Raw genomic sequence first — 19,418 nt, 5'->3', positions numbered from 1 at the left:
TAAAGAAAACATTGGTATATTTTTTAAAGGCTATTTTTGAACAATATTACTTGTGTAAATGAAAATCTTTCACACTGGCTGATCTTGGCTCGGAATAAAAATAAGTCCTTTATACTTCTGAAGACGAGGGAACGGCAGTGAATATAATGTAAGATTTGCAGGAAGTGAATCTGAATAGTTCATAGGATAAATGAGTCGTATCATGGGGAATCTCCTTGTATTCTTTTCTCCGCACAAACTCACAGAAATGCAGTTCCTTGTTCTTGTAGTCAGGGAATAGCATGAAAGATCCCCCACCCCACCCCCGCCCTCAGAATAGCATGGAAATTCTCTCTCTTTCTCTCTCTCTGGTACAAGAAGCACCAGAGAAGCAGGGGATGGATTTTGGCCAATGGGTTCCATGGAGGAGGTATGTTTTTAACCACAAGAGGGGGATAGGTAGTAGGGGGATATAAAAGGCCCCCTAAAATAAGGCTCCTGCTACTGTGGGAGCCCCATCATTCCAAGTGCAAAGTCCTCATGTAGGTCAACAAGAGGCTCGTTGAGAGAATTTCAGATCTGGAATGAAACTTAAGAGGTGCGTTGGTACAGTGACATCATTCTTCAGAAGAGGAAACTAGGGCTTTAGTGAAGTAACCTACATCAATTATTACTAAAGCAAACTGTCTTTAAGTTTCTCTTGTTGGTATCTTTTTTGTTTGAACGACGCAGTTTTTGGTTTTCAATGTTGTCATTTGGAGCATTTCTGCATATTGGAAAATGTCATAGCTGTTCTTGAAGCCTGAGGGTTCAAAAAATGCAACACAACCTTTACAAGCCAAATACCGTCGCATGCTAACGATGAGCACTGGGAACACCGCAACTCATCTCCCAGTTCCGGGCCTTTTCCAACCATCATTCAGGATTAAAGAATTAGGAAGGATAAATTACCACATAATCATAATCTATAAAAATACTGGCCGAGAACACACTAAAAAACTCTCAATAAATAAATATTGGGCATTTGCTTATGAAAGACAGTGAAGATATACTCTTCAGAAATCATGTCCATACTTTCAGGCTGCTTTTTACAAATCACACATACAGAGTCCAACAAATGACAAAGGTTCAGGTTAGGATACAATTTGATAGAAAAATGACTTTTGACGTGGTATTTCTACAGAGGAATACAACTAATGTTGAGTTCCTAATGTCTCAGTTTTGAAGGCAATACTTAAAGAGATCCAAAATGTTTTTAGCCATGGCAACATCATTTAAATGAGAGTTCAGCCCCTATGGTAACCCCTTTTGAAAGGGACGACACTCATTAGGATGTATTCATTCTGGAATTTTCCCTTACAAACCAACTGCACTGCTGTGTAATCACGCCTCAGAGGCACCTGTACATGGTACTTCTTGAGGACTGAAGCTACCCCGGTGACCAATTCTGTTCCTCTTTCATGTCTGGTGTTTCAGAAAGTTCAGTGGCCTGATGTCTGATACAGTGGGTTCTTGGGATTTCCATCTGGCCACACACATTCCTCAGAACATAGGTTTATTCTCAGGATGACTTATAGCAAGTGATTCTGGTTTCCAGTCTGGTTGAAAAAAGTGAATATTGAATGTCCGTGCCCAGTTCTTAAAGACTCGTTTCTCTGTGATAAAGCGGTGATGACTACCCTTCCGTCCTCGCTCATGGGAGAGGTACATCGTACATTCATCAGGTCCAAAAGGTTCGTAATAGTGATAAGGTACTGAAGGGTGATTGGGATCCCTGTAGGAGGAAAACAAGATAACTGATTAAAGCAAAAAAAAAAAAAAAAGTTCCTTTCACAGATTTAGGTGAGATGTTATCTTTAATAAGCTGATAAGCACAAACCATACTTTCAAGTTAAATGAATTCAACAAACGGTTTTGCTGATGTTTAAGCAATATGCACGTGAAGAGGATCTGAGGCTGTGAAATAAACTCAGCGACCATCATTATCAAACAGCAAGATTAAACGTGAGCCCGTAGGATGTTCAGGCTTTTGGGATTTGCAAACTACATAGTCCTAAGAGCCAGCTATAGTTATGATTTCCACTCTTGCTCCACACAGTCTGTTTAGCACAAACAGCTATGAAGATATTTACAAAACAAAAACACATCATCCTCCTTCCCCAGCCCCGCCCCACTCCAAACCCTCCAGGGGCTTCCACTTCCACTAAGAGCATGGCCTACAGGGTGTTCCGTGATCTGGCTCCTCTCCAGAGCCTTCTCCTGACCCACTTGACCTTGTCTGCTATGCTCCCGCCTTACTGGCCTCTCTGGTGGTCATCTCGACCAAGCTGGTCCCTAGTCTGAGGCCTTGGCTCTTGAGGGCAGTCACCTGGCTGGAACGTTCTCCCACCAGCTCACTCCTTCTCACTGCTGGGGATCGATTCAAATGTATCCTGATGCCTGCTCCTTCTCTCTAACTCACTTGCATTTATTTTCCTTGTGGCATTAATCATTCTCTGAAACTGCTGTTGTTGTTTACTTGCTTATTGTCTGTTCATGAGAGCAGGCCTTTGTCTTGTTCTTAGCAGGTGTTCAATAACTATTTTTTGAAGTTCTGTGGTTGAAAGAAATTTATATGGAGTTAGCAGCTAAACAGCAAGCCTCTAAAAACAATTCCTCCTCTAGGTATGGAAAGTGGATGATTCAAGTTTGATCGCACGGGAGAAACTCAGCAGGCACGCCGCCACCATTTTTCTCTTGCTGTTTTAGATGGACAATGTACTCAAACCTAGAGTCTCTACATTGAGAAAGTCCAAATCTTCAACCCCTGCTGTGTAGCCCGAGAGTCCCCATATTTTTTGGTCTCTATATCCCTGTCTCCGTCTCATAGGAGAAACACTGGCTCATTTCTTCAAGGTAATGTGAACAGGATTAACGTGGTGGTGGTGAGCGCCCTGATGTAGGGTTACTAAAATATCTCACCCCCAAAGAGGTCTGGTCTCAGACTGGGTTCCATTCTAGGCCAGTCCACCCCACCTCTTCTGTCTTGAAGTCTAAATGATAAGATCAGTCAAGATATCCCAGCAGATAAATCTTCCTACCTTGACCTACACTCACCAAGCGGCCTTGTTGCAAGACTAAGCTCTTCTTGGTCTCTTCTTGGCACTTCTCTTAAAAAGTGTCCCAGCTTCCTGCAAACCACCTTACAGCACTTGATGCCCTGGGGTCCCCCTCCCAGCACTCAGCTTTACTCTAAGTACAGTAACTTGGTTTCCCAGAGATGCTCATCCTGCTAGATACCTATTCGTTTTCTTCAGAGGAGATCAATACACAAACGGCTTTTAGAGTAGCAAGTTTTCTGGGGTCAGGGATCGAAGTCTTTTATCAAGAGGGGTGTCGAGTTCATGGCTCTGAAGACAATAAACCTTTGAGCTTCCTCTCCTCTGAGGTTAAAGTTCTTCCAGGAAGAGAGATTTACTTTTGTCATGCAGCATTTAAACATTCCTCATCCTGGGTTGGATGCTGCACTGAGTTAATAGTTTGCATCTCTATTATGCCTGTCTCAGAAGTATCTCTATGTTCTATAGTGAGACATCAGATCCCGTCCTGTCCAGTTATTATAGAGTTTGCTTATTTACTTACCCTAGAAATTGAAACCCCTTAAAATTTTAATACAAGGTGTTTTCAATATAGAAAGTGCATGGCAGGAAAAATTCAAGTTGGAAAGGACCACTATGAAGAAAAAAAATTTTAAAAAGAGAAATAGAAATTTGTGGGACAAGTCTCCCCAGATTCATATGGCATAATTTGGGGAACCGTGCTAAATTCAGGTTGCCATGGTAAACTTGGGGTTAAGCTTTTATTCCAGTACGGATCAGGTTTTAAATCTGATTCATCGAAGTTTTGGACATATTATTGGCATCAATCTGACTAAAGAGGCAATCAGGTTTCTAAAAATATCATGAGATTGATTTGGCACCTAGGCATAGAGGGAAATTGGAAACCAGATAAAGGATGCTATAGGATCAATTTCCTTACTCAGGAAGACCATGTCCTTGAATGAAAATGTATCTGGCTCCACACTGATCTCCTAAAGGGAGAATTAAATTTACATATTTGGTTCTTATGGTTTCAAAGGTGTCCAAATAACTGAGGGTTGTCTCCAGGCTTTAAAACTTTGTCCAAATGGCAGAAAAGGGCTTGATGGGACTTAGAAGACAGAGCCGGAGCAACTGCAGGAACAGCTCTCCTGTAGGTTGTCAGCCTGCCATCAGGTGTCGTCCACTGTGCCGTTCAGAAAGCCCTTCCTTCAGAAAGTTCAAGCTTATAATTCCTTAAGCCTTTTTTCCCAAGCCTGACTTTCTAAAGGCTGCCATAGTTTTTTTTTTCCCTCCACCTGATCCAAATGAAAACAGCACTAAAAATCAGCAGACTTTCCATATCAGGAGGCTACTACTGTAAAAGAGAGGATTCTGGAGCTCAGGTTGCTGTCTGGGGTCAGGGGATGCTCAGGGAGTGAAGGTGCAGGGGTGTGGGCTGTGCAGGCATGATAATCACAGAGCCAGTTCTCTAAGTGGCAGCAGCCTCTCATCAGCCCTCCAGGGGCCAGTGGGGGAACAAATCCTGCAGAATAATGTGAAGGACGCTTGTTTTTTCTCTATAGAGAAAGCAGGTGGGGAGAATGAAAGAACTACCATGTAGTGCACAGGTATTAAAGAAATAACACTGTATATGTTCCACCTCCATAGAGTCTGGTTTAATTGATTTGGAGAGGGTCCCAGGCATAGGTATTTTAAAAAGTGCCTTAGGTTTGAGTATCAAAATAAATAATGGCAGTATTGGATTATAAGTCCCATAAAATAAAACAGAATACATATCCATGAGTCCATGATGATTTCAATAAATTACTGAATAAATAAATAAATGAAATACAGAATAATTCCAATTAATAATCTAGAAAGAATGAGGGAATAGAAAATCACCATTAGAACAATGCAGTAATTGCTGCAGGCAAGATGCACAGATGAATGGAATATGAAAGAGGAAAAACATGAGGAGAAATAGGTTATTTGCATAAAGTCCCCCCAATGTATTTATTAATAATAGAGGGAAAAATTGTAACTTTACAATGAGTAAACCTGGCAGACACCGCCTTCACCAAGTGACCATGGTTAACATCACCAGTAATAAGACAATCTGACATCATGTACCTCTTGATATGAAATGCTATTGCTTCTGTGGTATCCTTCTCAGTAATGCATAGCCTCAATCTAATAATTAGAAACTATCACACAAATCCAAAGTGATGGACATCCTACAATGACCAGAATTCTTCAAATGTGTCAGAGTCATGAAAGATAAGGAAAGACTGAGGAACTGTCACAGGCTGGAGGAGACTAATGAGACATGATAAGAAAATGCAAAGGGATCCTGGATTGGGTTCTGCAGGAGAAAAATGACATCAGTAGGAAAAATGGTGAAATGCTGATAAAGTTTGAAATTTATTTAAGAGTATTGTACCGGTGTTAATTTCTTAGTTTTGATAATTTTGATAATTGGACCAAAATGGTAACATTAGGGGAAGCTGGGTGAAGGGTATACAGGAACTCTCTGTACAATTTTTGCAACTTTTTCTATAAGTCTAAAACTTTTTCGAAACAAAAAAATTTAAAAAGGTAATAATGTTATAAAGTTCTGTAGGAGATTCTAATATGCAGCCAGGTTTAAGAAGGCTGATTTAGTTAAATACCTGCTAAGCCTCAGTGCTTAGCTTATATTATCTCCTTTATTCTCCATCAGGCGTCTAAGGTTAAGTATCACTACTCCATGTGATGGGTGAGCATCCGGCACCCAGGATGAGAGTCCTGTGCCTGGTTTAAGCACACAGCCTCACTCATGGGCCATCCAAGATTCTAGACTTGACTCACATAGTGCTCACTACTCCACATAGACTAACATTTAATCCTCATGTCGCCCCAGTGAGAGAGGTACTGTTATTACCTCTGTTTTACAAATGAGAAAACTCATACCCAGAGAAATTGAAGAAGTTTCAGGGCCCAGATCTGAACCAAAGCTGTACTCTTAAGAGTGAGGCTCTGTGTCTTGGAAAATTCCTGTGCCACCAGGTGGCTGTCTGCACTAATGGCATCCCAGGTTCCCATCAGGTTGGCACCACATGGTTGAGAGCAACTCTGTCCTTGCTGCATTCTCCCAAGCACCCACCTACAGAGGTGCCCCGTGCCTGGTGGGCACTGTGCAGCTGGTCAGGGTGCGAAGCACAGGCCTCATGCTCATCTACAATTCTGCCCACTGATATCTTATCAATGGCAGCAGGAGTTGGTTACGTGCCATTTTAAATCTTCTAAAGCTAAGCTGTGCAATTGGAAAGAGACCTCGTATCATTAACAGGTAAGGGTGGATATTTCCATTTCTGGGTATGATCTAGGTTGACCCTGATCTCCCAGTTTGGGCTGGACGATCTAGAAGGCTACAAAGATCCCGATGAAAGAATGGTGTTTTTGCCTCTCTTTAGAGCTCTCAGATACTCTCTCTAAACACACTTTTATTCTTGGCATGGTATATAGTACCATATAGCAGGTAGTCAGGAACTGTTTGAGAAATAGTGTTGAATCAGTAGCTGTCAAGTACCTCGGTTGTTTGGAAATTGGCTTGCACTGGGGGTCTTGGGGACAGTACGGAGCATTCAGAAGAAAATGTTCCCCTAAAAGGCCTTCCTACACAGCTGCTTCAGGACCGGGAGGCCCCATGAACCACCTTTATTCTGCTGCCTCCATTTCTTGGTTTGTTTTTTTTTGGTTTTTGTTTTTTTGCGGTACGGGGGCCTCTCACTGTTGTGGCCTCTCCCATTGTGGGGCACAGGCTCCGGACGCGCAGGCTCAGCGGCCATGGCTCACAGGCCCAGCCGCTCTGTGGCATGTGGGATCTTCCTGGACCGGGGCACGAACCCATGTCCCCTGCATCGGCAGGCAGACTCTCAACCACTGCGCCACCAGGGAAGCCCTTCATTTCTTGTTTTTACAGCCTCTTTTGGAAGGAAACTGCCACACACCTTGGAAGCCAGTGAAATAATACTTGTGTTTCTGGGGCACAAAAGGTGCCGAGAGCCTGCAGCTGTCCACCCGTCATGGGTCAAAGGCCCAGGTGAATCGCCTGAACCCCATATCCACACCCAACCACTCAGGCACCTCAGGTGGTGCCATAACATCTCATACCAGATGAATTGTACCCATGGGAGAGAGGAAGCTAATGAAAACACCCAGTGACCAGTAAGCTGGTCAAATTATAGCAAAGATAGAAGAAGAAATTATGGCAAAGTTAAGCATCGATGAAAAAAAAAGTACAACAATGTATTTTAAGTTCACTTCATAAAATGTGAACCACGTGGGTGCATTATATTCCATACCCGTCCTCTGTAAGCATCTGATTCTACAGGGTGGACTGTTGCCAAGTAGGAACTTGCCCTGGTATGCTGGCAGCTTTATTAATGTTCACTAGCTAATACCTCTAGCAGAATCAACTCTCTGATATTCACGATACCTTTGAGATGTCCTTCACGTTATGGATAAGATATTAATTTAGTTCCATGACAGTGATCACTCTTGAGTCGTTACTCTGCTAATTAATACTCAAGAAATGATGGGTAACAGAGAGTTGTAAACTTGGTAATGTGTTAAGTATGACCAGAAATATGACTGTTAGATAGAATTTAAATGCTTGGCCCATTATTATCACAAATAATTTACAATGGAAAATGAGATTAAAAATACTCACCATCCCTTAGTTTGGAAAGCAATGATAACGGAGCTTTTCCATTGCAATTTATAGTCCATCTAGAGAGAATGGATTTGGCTTCCCATATGGATACGGCATGATTTAAAGGTCTATGTCCCCATAATAATATATTTTGAGGCTGTCTCTGGTGTGACACGACATTAATTTTCTCTGGCTTTCTGAACACTGATGAGCCTGGAGTCCAGTGATAGAGGCAGGATGGAGACTGATGCCTCATGCCTGAGGACCCAGTGCTGGCCTTGGCTGGGAATGATACAGGCGGCCACCAGTGACTTCTTTGGGCCCTCGAAATCGGAACTTGCCACTGGCTAATTATACTTTTCACTCACCTGGCACTTTTGATCTTGGAATAAATATAGAATCAGTCTCCTAAACACCATCAAGGAAAGGAAGGTTTTTATTTATTCATTGAGTTAATCAATACTGAATACATACTACGTGCCAGACACAATGGCAAGAGCTAGAGACACAAACGTGGCTTGAGATAGGACCCCTTCCCTTGAGGAGATTACAGGCTGATGAAGGAGATGGACGTGTCACTCAGTGAGCTGAGGCAGAGGGGGAGGTGGCAGAGGCCCCAGTAGGGGCCCAGGTGGGGTCTGACTCAGATAGGAAGGCAAGGAAAGCTTGGAGGAGGAGGACCTCCAAAGCAGTGGAGGGAGGGGTTAAGAGTTTTGGCTCTTGAGCCCTGAAGACCTGAATTCAAATCCCAGCTCCATCACTTACCTGCTCCATGACTTTGGCCAGCTGTTTCATGTCCTCAAGCTTCATATGTAAAATGGCGATAATAATAATGTTTATCTCCTGGGATTATCATAAAGTTTCCATGAAATGGCACCTGTACTTGTACTCAGCACAGCACCAGCATGTGGTATGTGCAGAAAAAATATCAGCCATTAATATAACGGTGAAGAACCGGTAGTGATCAGCCAGATTAAGAAGGAGGGGATGGGGCCTCCCTGGTGGCGCAGTGGTTGAGAGTCCGCCTGCCGATGCAGGGGATACGGGTTCGTGCCCCGGTCTGGGAGGATCCCATATGCCGCGGAGCGGCTGGGCCCGTGAGCCATGGCCGCTGAGCCTGTGCGTCCGGAGCCTGTGCTCCGCAGGGGGAGAGGCCACAACAGTGAGAGGCCCGCATACCGCAAAAAAAAAAAAAAAAAAAAAGAAGGAGGGGATGGATGTTCCGAGATGAGGGTAAAGGGGCAGGTGTGTGCAGGGTGAGCTCCTTCTTAAGTTCCTCAGTACGGCTAAAACAAGTCTGTGAGTAGAGGAGATGAGACTAAGGTGGCTGCAGAGGTCAGATCCTGAGGGCTTGTGTGCTAAGCCAGGGAGTGTGAACTTTCTTCTAAAAGCTGTGGAGACCTACGGAGGGGTTTAAGTGGTAGAGTCAGACTTGTGGTTTGTCCAACAGCACAGTGGTGTTTGGAGTGGAAAGAGAAAGACCAGAGTTGGAGAGAGTGGTCAGGAGGCTATTGCAGCACCAGATTAAGGAGGAAACGGCTGCACGCCAGTCACACGACTTTTAGTCAGTGTTAGATTCTGCCAGGTTTCAAATAACATGTCCTTCATCTGCCACCATGGCCACTTATACATTCACTGTTTCCATTTGTGGTTTTAAATATGAACGTGGGGTTATCCATCTCCCTAAGGAGTCCATGTGCTTAGTAGTTTAGAGGCTACTGGAAATCTTCTTGCCAATGAATGATTCCTGGAAGTAAGCCAGGCCCTTTGGGTGGAAGGGATGAGAAGGCCAGACCTCCAGGAGAGATGGATGGAAAATTACAGCTCCAGGCTTGTAGGAGTGGACCCACCCACACGTCTTAGAAGTCAGGCACTCGTGGATTGCTCAGCTGTCTGCTCCCAGGATATAATTTAGTCCCCTACTGCACCTCCTTAGATGTCCCAGCATATAGCAGCTGACATTCCCTTTGGGTCACTGCCACGCTAAGCTGATGGAAATGACTGCAGAAGCAGTCCAGGGTTTGGTCCTTCTGTGCCTTGGTTTCCTTGGCAAGGAGAAGGTGATGACTCTATTCTCCTTAAAAGTGTGTGAGAGTGTGATTTAGTTTGGAAAGCGGCATGACCGTATCTTAGACCAGAGGTCATCAAGGCTGTCAGTGTTCTTATTTGCCATGGGACCCTTTGTGATATGAGAGCCCATAGGTAAAACAGAGAGAAGTTCATCTGCTGTCGATGAAGTGAGGCAGGAGGGAGCAATGTTCTTTCATCTTAGCTCCTTGCCCTTGTTCCACCGGATCAGGTCAGGAGAAAGCCAGAGCTGGATGTTTCAATAAAGCCCTGTGGGTCAGAGACTACTGACAGGCAGAACGTGAATATTTTCTCCCAGAGGAAGCTTGGGAACCTTCTGTCCCTTATGACTGAATTGTGTCCAAGTAACACGCAGGAGACCGAAGGCAGGAACCCTGTCTCATTCATCTTTGATTATGTCCCTAAGTGCCCAATACAAATTAGGTGAATGAATCAAAATCTCTGTGATTTGTTTAGTAAATGACTTCCTAGTTGTATCTCAAAGTCTGGAAAGGTTAATTTACCCAAAAAGAGCAGTTGGCTCTCCTTTGGTTTGCTGAACTCTGGCCCCATGTGCCTAACTCTTCATTCCAGTGAGAAACTGGGCATAAAGGAGCCACAGAATGGGGGGGTCTGCTGTGAGCAGCCCGTGGGGTGTCCTGCAAGGAGCTGGAGGGAGAGTGGGACCCAATTCACATGGGAGCCTTTCGTGTCATTGGCCCTCCCTGCCAACCAAGCACCGTTCATTAGTGCTCGCCAGACAGTTCCTTAAAATGTGTTCATGGGTGCACACCTGCAGACGAGTGAGCCATTTCTCCTCGTAAATTTATCCACGCTTAATGTACACCAGCACCGTGCCAAGCATTCCTCATCTATTACGTCACGGAATTATCATATAACCCCGTGAGGTAAGTACTAATGTCATCACCATCTGCAGACGTGGAAACTACGGCTTCTGAGACGGTCATTAAGTAACCTGCCCATGGTAACTAAGGCTCAGTGAGGTTGAATAACTTTCTCAAGGTCACACAGCTTCTGACCTTGAGAAATATGGCTCATTTTCGGTCATATAAACACCCTTTGACTACAGCACGAGAGAGAGAGGACAGGGCCATTCATTCACTCGGTATGTATGGAGCATCTGCTATAGGCCAGGACGGTACTGATCTACTGTCCTGTGCACCACGACTCCAACAGTGATCCCAACACACAAAAGTCTCTGCCCTCGAGGTGTTTATATTCTGGTGGACTCAACCAGAGTGAGGTCTGTCATCTCACAAAAGCTTCCCTACCACTTTTGGCCCTGGTGATATCTTATCTCCCTAAGTCCTACAGCTCATGACACTTGTACCCTGCTGGCCTTAGCGTTCTTAGCTTCTTTCAAAATCAAGACAAAGGGGGAATGATCAGACTAGTAGCTGGATTAACTTATAAGTTGCTTTTTCATTTTCTGGTGGTGATACTGTTTGCAAGAGTCATTTTGACTCCAAGTGGCTTTGCTGTGCTTGTTAGATTTCTGTGTGGATAAGGCTTATCGTAAGCCTCCAGGAAGCAAGAGCTGTGGCCTGTTCTTTGAACCCCCCAAAAATTCTTGGTACCTTTCAGGGCAATTCTCAAGGGCTTAGGATAATATTAATAATTATTTTATATATTTTATGTATAATATTAAAGTATTAGTAATACTAATGTTATTAATCATCTTTCCTGAGCACTAACTGTGTGCTGGGCACTGTGTCAAACGTTCTACAGCCATGATCTCATTTAATCCTCACCATGACCTGTTTGCTTTTATTATTATTTTCTTATGCCCATTTTGCAGATGAGGACAGCAAGATTCAAGGTCACCGGTAGGAACTGGGTGCCTGGTGGCTCAGCCCATGTGTCCTGGATGTGAAGATGAAAGGAACCTGGGAATCAGTCTGTGCTGCTCCTGCTCTGTCCCTTCTTATCCTTCCTAAACAGGCATCAGGACCGAAGAGGATGCTGTCACCAGCCTAACCCTCTGCACCAGAGGAAGGACACCCAGCACACTTCTTCACTCTCTCTGACTGGACACTGGGGTTAGGGATCCTTCTGATGAGTTCTGGCTGAAAGCATCTTATGAGAACAACTGTTGAACCTTTGGGATGGTGGCTGAGGAACAGAAATTCAGAGCGGCTGCCAACATACGGTGCACAGACAGTATCTTGACTTCCTTGCTAGTGTCATTGTATAAATTGTTCCCATCCTAAGTGCACCAAGCTGTGATGAACTAACTCTGAGTAAGAGAAATGACAGGTTAACTTGCTTTTCATTTGTTTTCCATAATACGTGCAATATTTCCTTGAACACTTTAAGTCAATAACATTTCAATTTATTCATGCTCTTTTTCTCCGGTGCCCTAATGGCAATATTACATAATTATATCTGCCGTCTAACCATCAGCTTTGATGGCTCTTTGCATGCCCAAAGGGGCCACTGTCACTGCCTTTGTTAGCCTGTTGGTGGCCACTGCCTTTGTTAGCCTGTTGGTTTGAGGAGGTAGTTTGCTTTTTTACACCATCTTACCTACTTTTATTTATTTATTTATTTTGCGGTACGCGGGCCTCCCACTGCTGTGGCCTCCCCCACCGTAGAGCACAGGCTCCGGACGCACAGGCCCAGTGGTCATGGCTCACGGGCCCAGCCACTCCGCGGCATGCAGGATCCCCCTGGACCAGGGCACGAACCCGCGTCCCCTGCATCGGCAGGCGGACTCTCAACCACTGCGCCACCAGGGAAGCCCCATCTTACCTACTTTTTTGCACAGAGGTTGTTAAAGGGGAAAACAAGGCCAGTGCATTAAGTGATGAGGAACTGGGTGAGGATCCAAGCTCACTCTGGCCATGTACTAGGCGCTGTTTCAAGCACTTTACATGTATTCACTTATTTAATCCACCTCCAATCCTCTGAGGCAGAGTCTATTATTATCATCACATCCACTTCTAATGGCGAGGAAGCTGAGACAGAGAGAATGAACGACCTACTCAAGGTCGCACTAGGTTAGTAAGTGGCAGTGCTGGGCTTTGAAACTGTGCCATCTGTGTCCAGGCTCCACCCCCTTCCTTACTACATTATGTCTTCCCTGGGGATGCATGAGTCCAGGCAGATTTCAAAGGCCTGCTCTGTCCACCCCTTTCCTTCTCCCCTGTGACCTGACTCTTACATATATAAACTAGTACTGCTGCTGTGTGGTCTTTGGGTTAAAAAGGGTGGGAGAAAAGTGGCAAAGTGATAATGGCACAATTAAGTATGCTTCATCATTCTTGCATCAAACTTCCAAATGGTAGACTTTGCCTAAAGGCTCACGGCCTTTGAGAAGTTGTTAGGTTTAAAACACATGAAGGTATAAGCAAGCATAAATTTTAATGAACAAGTTTAAAATGCCCTCCCACCCCAGATCTTACCATTTGAAGATCATGACTGAGGCCATGTGTAGGTCAGCAGGCATGCCTGAAAACTAGGAAACTTTCTGATTTTATTGGCATTGCTCCTTTAGGTTACAGGAAAATTTCAATCGGCCTTCCACAAATCAGGCCCTGAATATTTCTCAGTGTGTCTGTTAGTACACACCGAACTCTACCTGGGCACATGCCAGGAGGTAACTTAAGGTAGCAACAGAAATTACTATTACATCAAAATAATTATGCCTGTGCTTTTGGTCTTAGAAACACAAACCGAGGCTACTGATGTGGAAAGGGAAAGAGACTAAGAGGAATATTTTAATTTTGGAAAACAGGCCTTAACCGTCAAAGAAATTGCCTTCTTTAATTCATTAAAAATTACCACATTCCTTTCAAATGAGAATAAAACTAATATATTTTTTAATGAATGAATGAATTAATTTATTTTGGGCTGCATTTGGTCTTTGTTGCTGTGCACGGGCTTTCTCTAGTTGTGGTGAGAGGGGGCTACTCTTCATTGCAGTGCGTGGCTTCTCATCGCGGTGGCTTCCCTTGTTGCAGAGCATGGGCTCTAGGGCGCGGGCTTCAGTAGTTGTGGCTCACAGGCTCTAGAGCTCAGGCTCAGTAGTTGTGGCTTACAGGCTTAGTTCTCCGTGGCATGTGGGATCTTCCCAGACCAGGGATTGAACCCATGTCCCCTGCATTGGTAGGGGGATTCTTAACCACTGCACTACCAGGGAAGTCCCCAAAACAAATATTTCTTAATGCTTGTTCATAGTTAATATTATGCCAATTACTGCATTACTTTTGGTTGATAAATATTCAGAGGATTAATGAAGCCCACAAGATGGATTAATTCTCCAGCAGTACAAACAAAAACTTTCAATATTTTATATCACATAATTAAATGCTGTTTGTTGTTTCTAGAACCAGGACTTGGGACTTGTTAATTAATTGCTTCAAGAAGACAGTAAGACGTGTTTCATGGTTGATAGTTGGAATCAGATATTTATAAACACTGCACAACACTGCTGATGAATTACATTTGCAGAATAAATCCTACCTGCAGAAGTCTGGGGGCACCATGCCATAAACATTGATCCTGTCACAGAGCTCCAGGGCAATCGTCATTGTGAACCAGCCAGTGCTGAGCCAAGTGTTGGAGATCTTCCTGGAAGGAACAACAGTTAAGTCTACAAGCTGCTAAAATAATCATTATACCCACTCCATCTTAAATCTTTTCTGGAACAAGGCTGACTTTAAACATACATACTCTCTCTCTCCATTTGGTAAACTCTCTCTCTCTCTCTCTCTCTCTCTCTCTCTCTCTCTCTCTCTCTCTCTGCTAAAGCTGGAACTTTAGCAGATAGAAATCTGTTACTAATACCACCATATTCCATGATAATATGATAAATGATGTCAACGGTCCATCATGGTGGATTCTCAAGGGACTTCTACATAGTCAAAATGATGATCAATGTTTCAATGCTTAAGTGCAAATTCTTACCACTCAATTTCTTGTAAGATGACAATCCTCGTGTGTTGGCTCTTTATTAACTAGAATACTTGACTAGCTATAAGTTTTCTTTTTTCTCCAAGCAGGGTGGATGAGGAAGAGCTTACTAAGTGTGAATAAACACAGTTGTCTTTAGCTATCAATTAATCAACTGATCGACCAAATGATCTTAGGGTAAAAGCTTGCCTTCAACTAGACTAATTAACACCAACATCTTGACTGAATATCTTTCCTTAGAAGGAGTACATTCATTTGGGAATGGGCTAATGACCAGAGGAAAAGGGACACAGGGATGCTTATGTTTAATTGAGCATTTGCTTTATTTTACCTCAGAACAGTCCGAGCCCTGTGAAAATTTTTATTCAAAGACCAAAAATGGACAGAATTTAAGGAATAAATTGGTGGGTTCCAACATTCATTCATTTGCCCATTCAAACATCTGTATTGAGCCCTAACCACACACCAAGTCTAAGGGTAATCATGGAGACACAACATCAAGGTCTAATTTGACTTGTGCGGATGGCTCGGTCCACCACGCCATGCTGCTGTGGATATTAATTTCAATTCTTCGGGGGTTGCTGCATTTACTTTTTTTTTTCAGGGCTTGTGGCATGCCTCATTAGCCAGTTTCAAACACCTTATCCCCAAGGTCAGACTGTCTGACTTTGCCCAGCCATAGCACCGTATGTGATGTGAATGAAAGAGTCGCAGGAAAGCTTTTCTACTTGCACTGCATAGCACCCCTCTTTGAAAAGGAAGAGTTTTTGTTAAGCAGTTTGCATTATTTCCATTTCACATAAGGAATAACAACCAAAAAAGGCATTTTAAGATGTCTTTTGTTTTCTCACATACCTGACAGGAATGGGTAATTCAGTCATTCCTGAGTTTGTGGCTTCAACTTTCTAGTTCTTAATTCCTTTACTCATTTTTATTTTCCATTCCATTGTATCTGGATCCAGTAATATCCCAGGAAGTACATTAAAAAAATTCTCAAGATGGAAATAGCATGGATTTGTATCTTACTAGTTTCTGTTATTCACCAGCTAAATGACCTGAGGCAGGTTATTGCTGTTCTTTGAACCTTGATTTCTTATCTAGAAAGCAAGCATGGGAAGCTCTATCTTCCTGTGCTATTTCGAGGACTAAAGGAGAGAACATCATAAAAAGTTATCTAGTCTGGTGTGTTGATACATCAAGATCCCTTCCTCCCCTCTTGGTTGCTAGGTTGGAGCAAATGAAATAAATAATTCAACCATTACTCCCAGTGCTTTTTAACACACACAAAACAACTGATATCCTTCCAACACTGCTACTGGCTCTTGTGTAGGAGCCATCATCAGTAGTCAGGGCAGTACAGTAAGTCCCTTACATACGAACTTTCAAGTTGCAAACTTTCAAAGATGTGAACGTGTGTTCGCATGTCCAATCACGTTAGTTCACGTGTCTGGCATACATAGTCACATGTGTGCATCCTCTACAAGTGGTTGTGCTTTCTTGTACTTTACTGTACAGTACTGTATAGAGTACAGTAGTACAGTATCTTTATTACAAGCCCAAGATGTCATCTATGATGAGGAAAAAAGAGCTACTACCCAGACATTACTGGATTTTTTTTTCAAGAGGATAGATAGAATTGAATCCAGCAAGGGAATGGAACTTGTGCCATCAACATCAGGCATGAGTGAAATTGCAGCTTGCCCTCCATCTCCTATTGCTGATGATCCTTCAGCTCTACCATCTCCCACCTCCTCTCCCTCCCCTAGTCAGTAAGTCTTCTTGCCTGTTCACTAGATGCCAGCTTCTGTATACCAGCTGTTGTACTGTACTACTGTACTTTTCAAGGTATGGTACTGTAAGATTAAAATTTTTTGTGTGTGTGTTTGTTTTTTTATGTATTATTTTTGTGAAAAGTATTATAAATCTATTACAGTACAGCACTATATAGCCGATTGCGTTAGCTGGGTACCTAGGCTAACTTTGTTGGACTTACGAACAAATTGGACTTATGAACACACTCTCAGAATGGAACTTGTTCATATGCAGGGAACCTACTGTAATTAGAAAATTCTGGAGCCTCCAGACTACATAGGTATTAACAATCCCCCTTGTTTTTCACCAGGGCTCTAAATTCAGAAGACCTCTGGGACTGAAGGAGGTGGGACAGAGCAGAGCTGACTGAATGGGGGAGCGGAAGAGAAGGCAGTGCCTTGACTCAAGTTAGACCTTGTCTTCATCAAGGCTGTGACCTTGAGATGGCAGGTTGTTCTAGACTTAAACTGGGAGAGTGAATAACTGGAATGATGTGGAGCCCAGGAGGAGAATGACAGCTTACTTATACCCCCAGATTCCTGATCCAAGAATCACACTTATGTCCCTATGCTTTTGAGTTGTAGGAAACACTAAGAGGGCTTTTCCCAGTGGCAGAAACTTCCCTACAGCTTTGGCTTTCTTTTGTGTGATGTAGTAGAAATCACAAGCCACAGCCTGAAATATAGGGGGATGTGACTCTACAGCAAAAGATTTAATGGGTAAAAATGGGGAGAATAAAAAGTGGAGGACTAAAGAAACTAAGGTGAACATTTCTTTAAAGTTCCACTTAAAATTCCGCGGACTTGCGAAATAGTAGTCTTTTGGGATCACATGCTATAGAAATGCAACTGCTTTGTGCTGCCGTTCTAAAAAGATTTGAGCTCTTTTTCCAACAAAGGAATATCTAGTGTTTTTACACTTAATCAGCTGTAATGAAGGAATATGAAGAGCTGTCATGCGCTAATTAGGGAAAATTATCAGATATTCTTTTATATGATGAAATAGCACACTGAGCTGATAATGCTATAGTACACACTAAATTACAATTAAAGGTCTTTCTGCTCCACCAGAATCTCATTTATAATCTCTATGAAAATATTCTTCCTGCAGTTATTTCATTTATACTTCTTTTATCTAATTACTACAATATTGGTTCTGAATCATATTTTCCTAATTTACCCTATTCAATTATAAAGTTATTTTCAAGTGCAGTTACTTTCTAATATCAAAGAATACCACTTGGCCATCTATGTCATTTGTCATGCTTCTTAATTGCAGATTGTTCCTGAGACATTTTTTTCTCCACTTTTAAGTAGGGTGAAATTTCCATAAATCAAAATCTATTGAATTATCTCATTTCTTCAAAATATTAGCCTGAAATGAATGTCCTGATTATGAGATTGCAAAATTAGATATTCCATACTTTGTGTATCTTTAATCCATGCCACTGTTTTGTTAGGTTTCAAGAAAAGCATACACAGAGGCAATACTGTTAGACCCTAATGTTTTGTGTTTTAGTTTATAGAAATAGTTTTGTTCTGATGGGTTGTTTCTGACTTTGTTCTTTAGCTTGGAGTAGACTGAAGATTAAGAAAATGGACACATGGAATATTGAGTCAATACAATATGAACTTCTTTAAGACAGTTTCTTAAAGGTAAGAGGCACAAAGATTCTAAAAGTTGACTGTGTACTTTGGCCTCCTACAAATCCATCAGTGTGATTCCCTGTGTGGGGACTGCATGGATCCTAGGAGATGGATGAGAAGATTGGTAGCCAGTCCATGAAACTTTATCTGTCTCTTACCATCTGGGCTCACTAAGGACACAGGCTTATTGAGGAAAATGTTTTCACTGGTCAGAATTTAATGAATTTAGTGAGTGGGTTATGTCTTGATGTGAGATTGTTTCCTAAAGATGTAAGGATGCAATGACTAGTCTCCAAGTTTTCAACTTAATCCCTTAAGAAGATCCAGAGCAATGTGTAAATATCCTAAATAGCTAACACTGCAGCAGTGTTTCAGAAATACTTAAATTTAGCAAACAACCATTAAACTCAAAAGAGAGAAGTGTTTTCTATTGAGAGTCTTTCTACTTATTTTGAATTTTCCAACCAGAAAAAAATGAAACTGTAAATAACTTCCCTCATTCTCCTTCTCTTATAAAGTGCTCTCTTGGTTAAATAACTCATTCAAATGAGCAACAGTCTCTTATTTGTGGTTTTTAAAGGGCAGTAAGTGACTGGATTTCATGACAGCATGTGATGACGACCAGGATCCCCCATGTGATCTACTGGCTGGGCTAACCATGGAGTCACCTGGGCTTCCAGGGAAGGAGACCACAGTGCCAGTGGCCAGGTCCACCTCTCCTCAGTCCATCAGATGCCATGCCCACTTTTGTCTGGACCAGCCCTCAAATGGTCACAAGGTTTTAAGGATTTAAAAAGAAAGCTCTTCCCTGCAAAGAATTTGGGAATGATGGGCTTCGGTCTTTCTTTAAGACTCTGTTCTTCATAATGAGCTGCCTAAGCTGGCCAAAAGGATTTAGTACTTCACATTCTTTACTTATTGTATCTCTTTAGTTTTAAGATAAAAAATTGACACAGGAACAGTTTTTGTAAGGGAGGGGGTAAATTACATCATTAAATGTGTATTAGTTATAAACATACGTGTTTTAGAATTAAGGAAATGAGGAAATTTAATTATTAGACTGGTCCTATGAGGCCTAGTCACTATGCCCTTTTCACATGTGAGGTCACTGAAATGTTAGCTATCTTGTCCAAGGCCATATAACTAGTGAGGGACAAAGAATATCAACCCAGAGCTGTGTGTTTGGACTACACCACACTGCTCCTTTCAATACCTATAGCTGTCCTT

At 42.6% G+C, this 19,418-nt stretch overlaps 1 protein-coding gene across 2 annotated transcripts in view; it reads right to left on the bottom strand.

Moving 5' to 3' along the window:
- Nucleotides 1-1,521: 1,521 nt before the first annotated feature.
- Nucleotides 1,522-19,418, bottom strand: part of ST6GALNAC5 (ST6 N-acetylgalactosaminide alpha-2,6-sialyltransferase 5) — a gene marked incomplete at its 3' end in the record, with an annotated part of 183,008 nt that continues 165,111 nt past the window's right edge. The window contains exons 4-5 of one of the 2 annotated variants that reach the window (XM_082612413.1): nucleotides 14,284-14,391; nucleotides 1,522-1,753 (exon numbers count right to left, since the gene is read on the bottom strand). In XM_082612413.1, the coding sequence (XP_082468539.1) occupies nucleotides 1,522-1,753; nucleotides 14,284-14,391 (340 nt within the window). The remainder of the gene's footprint in view (nucleotides 1,754-14,283; nucleotides 14,392-19,418) is intronic. The other variant, XM_082612414.1, reaches the window with a different exon arrangement.

This window comes from Mesoplodon mirus, assembly GCF_964341445.2.
Source record: "Mesoplodon mirus genome assembly, chromosome: 3".
NCBI classification, from domain to species: Eukaryota; Metazoa; Chordata; class Mammalia; order Artiodactyla; family Ziphiidae; genus Mesoplodon; species Mesoplodon mirus.
This window is presented reverse-complemented; position numbering and strand designations above follow the sequence as displayed.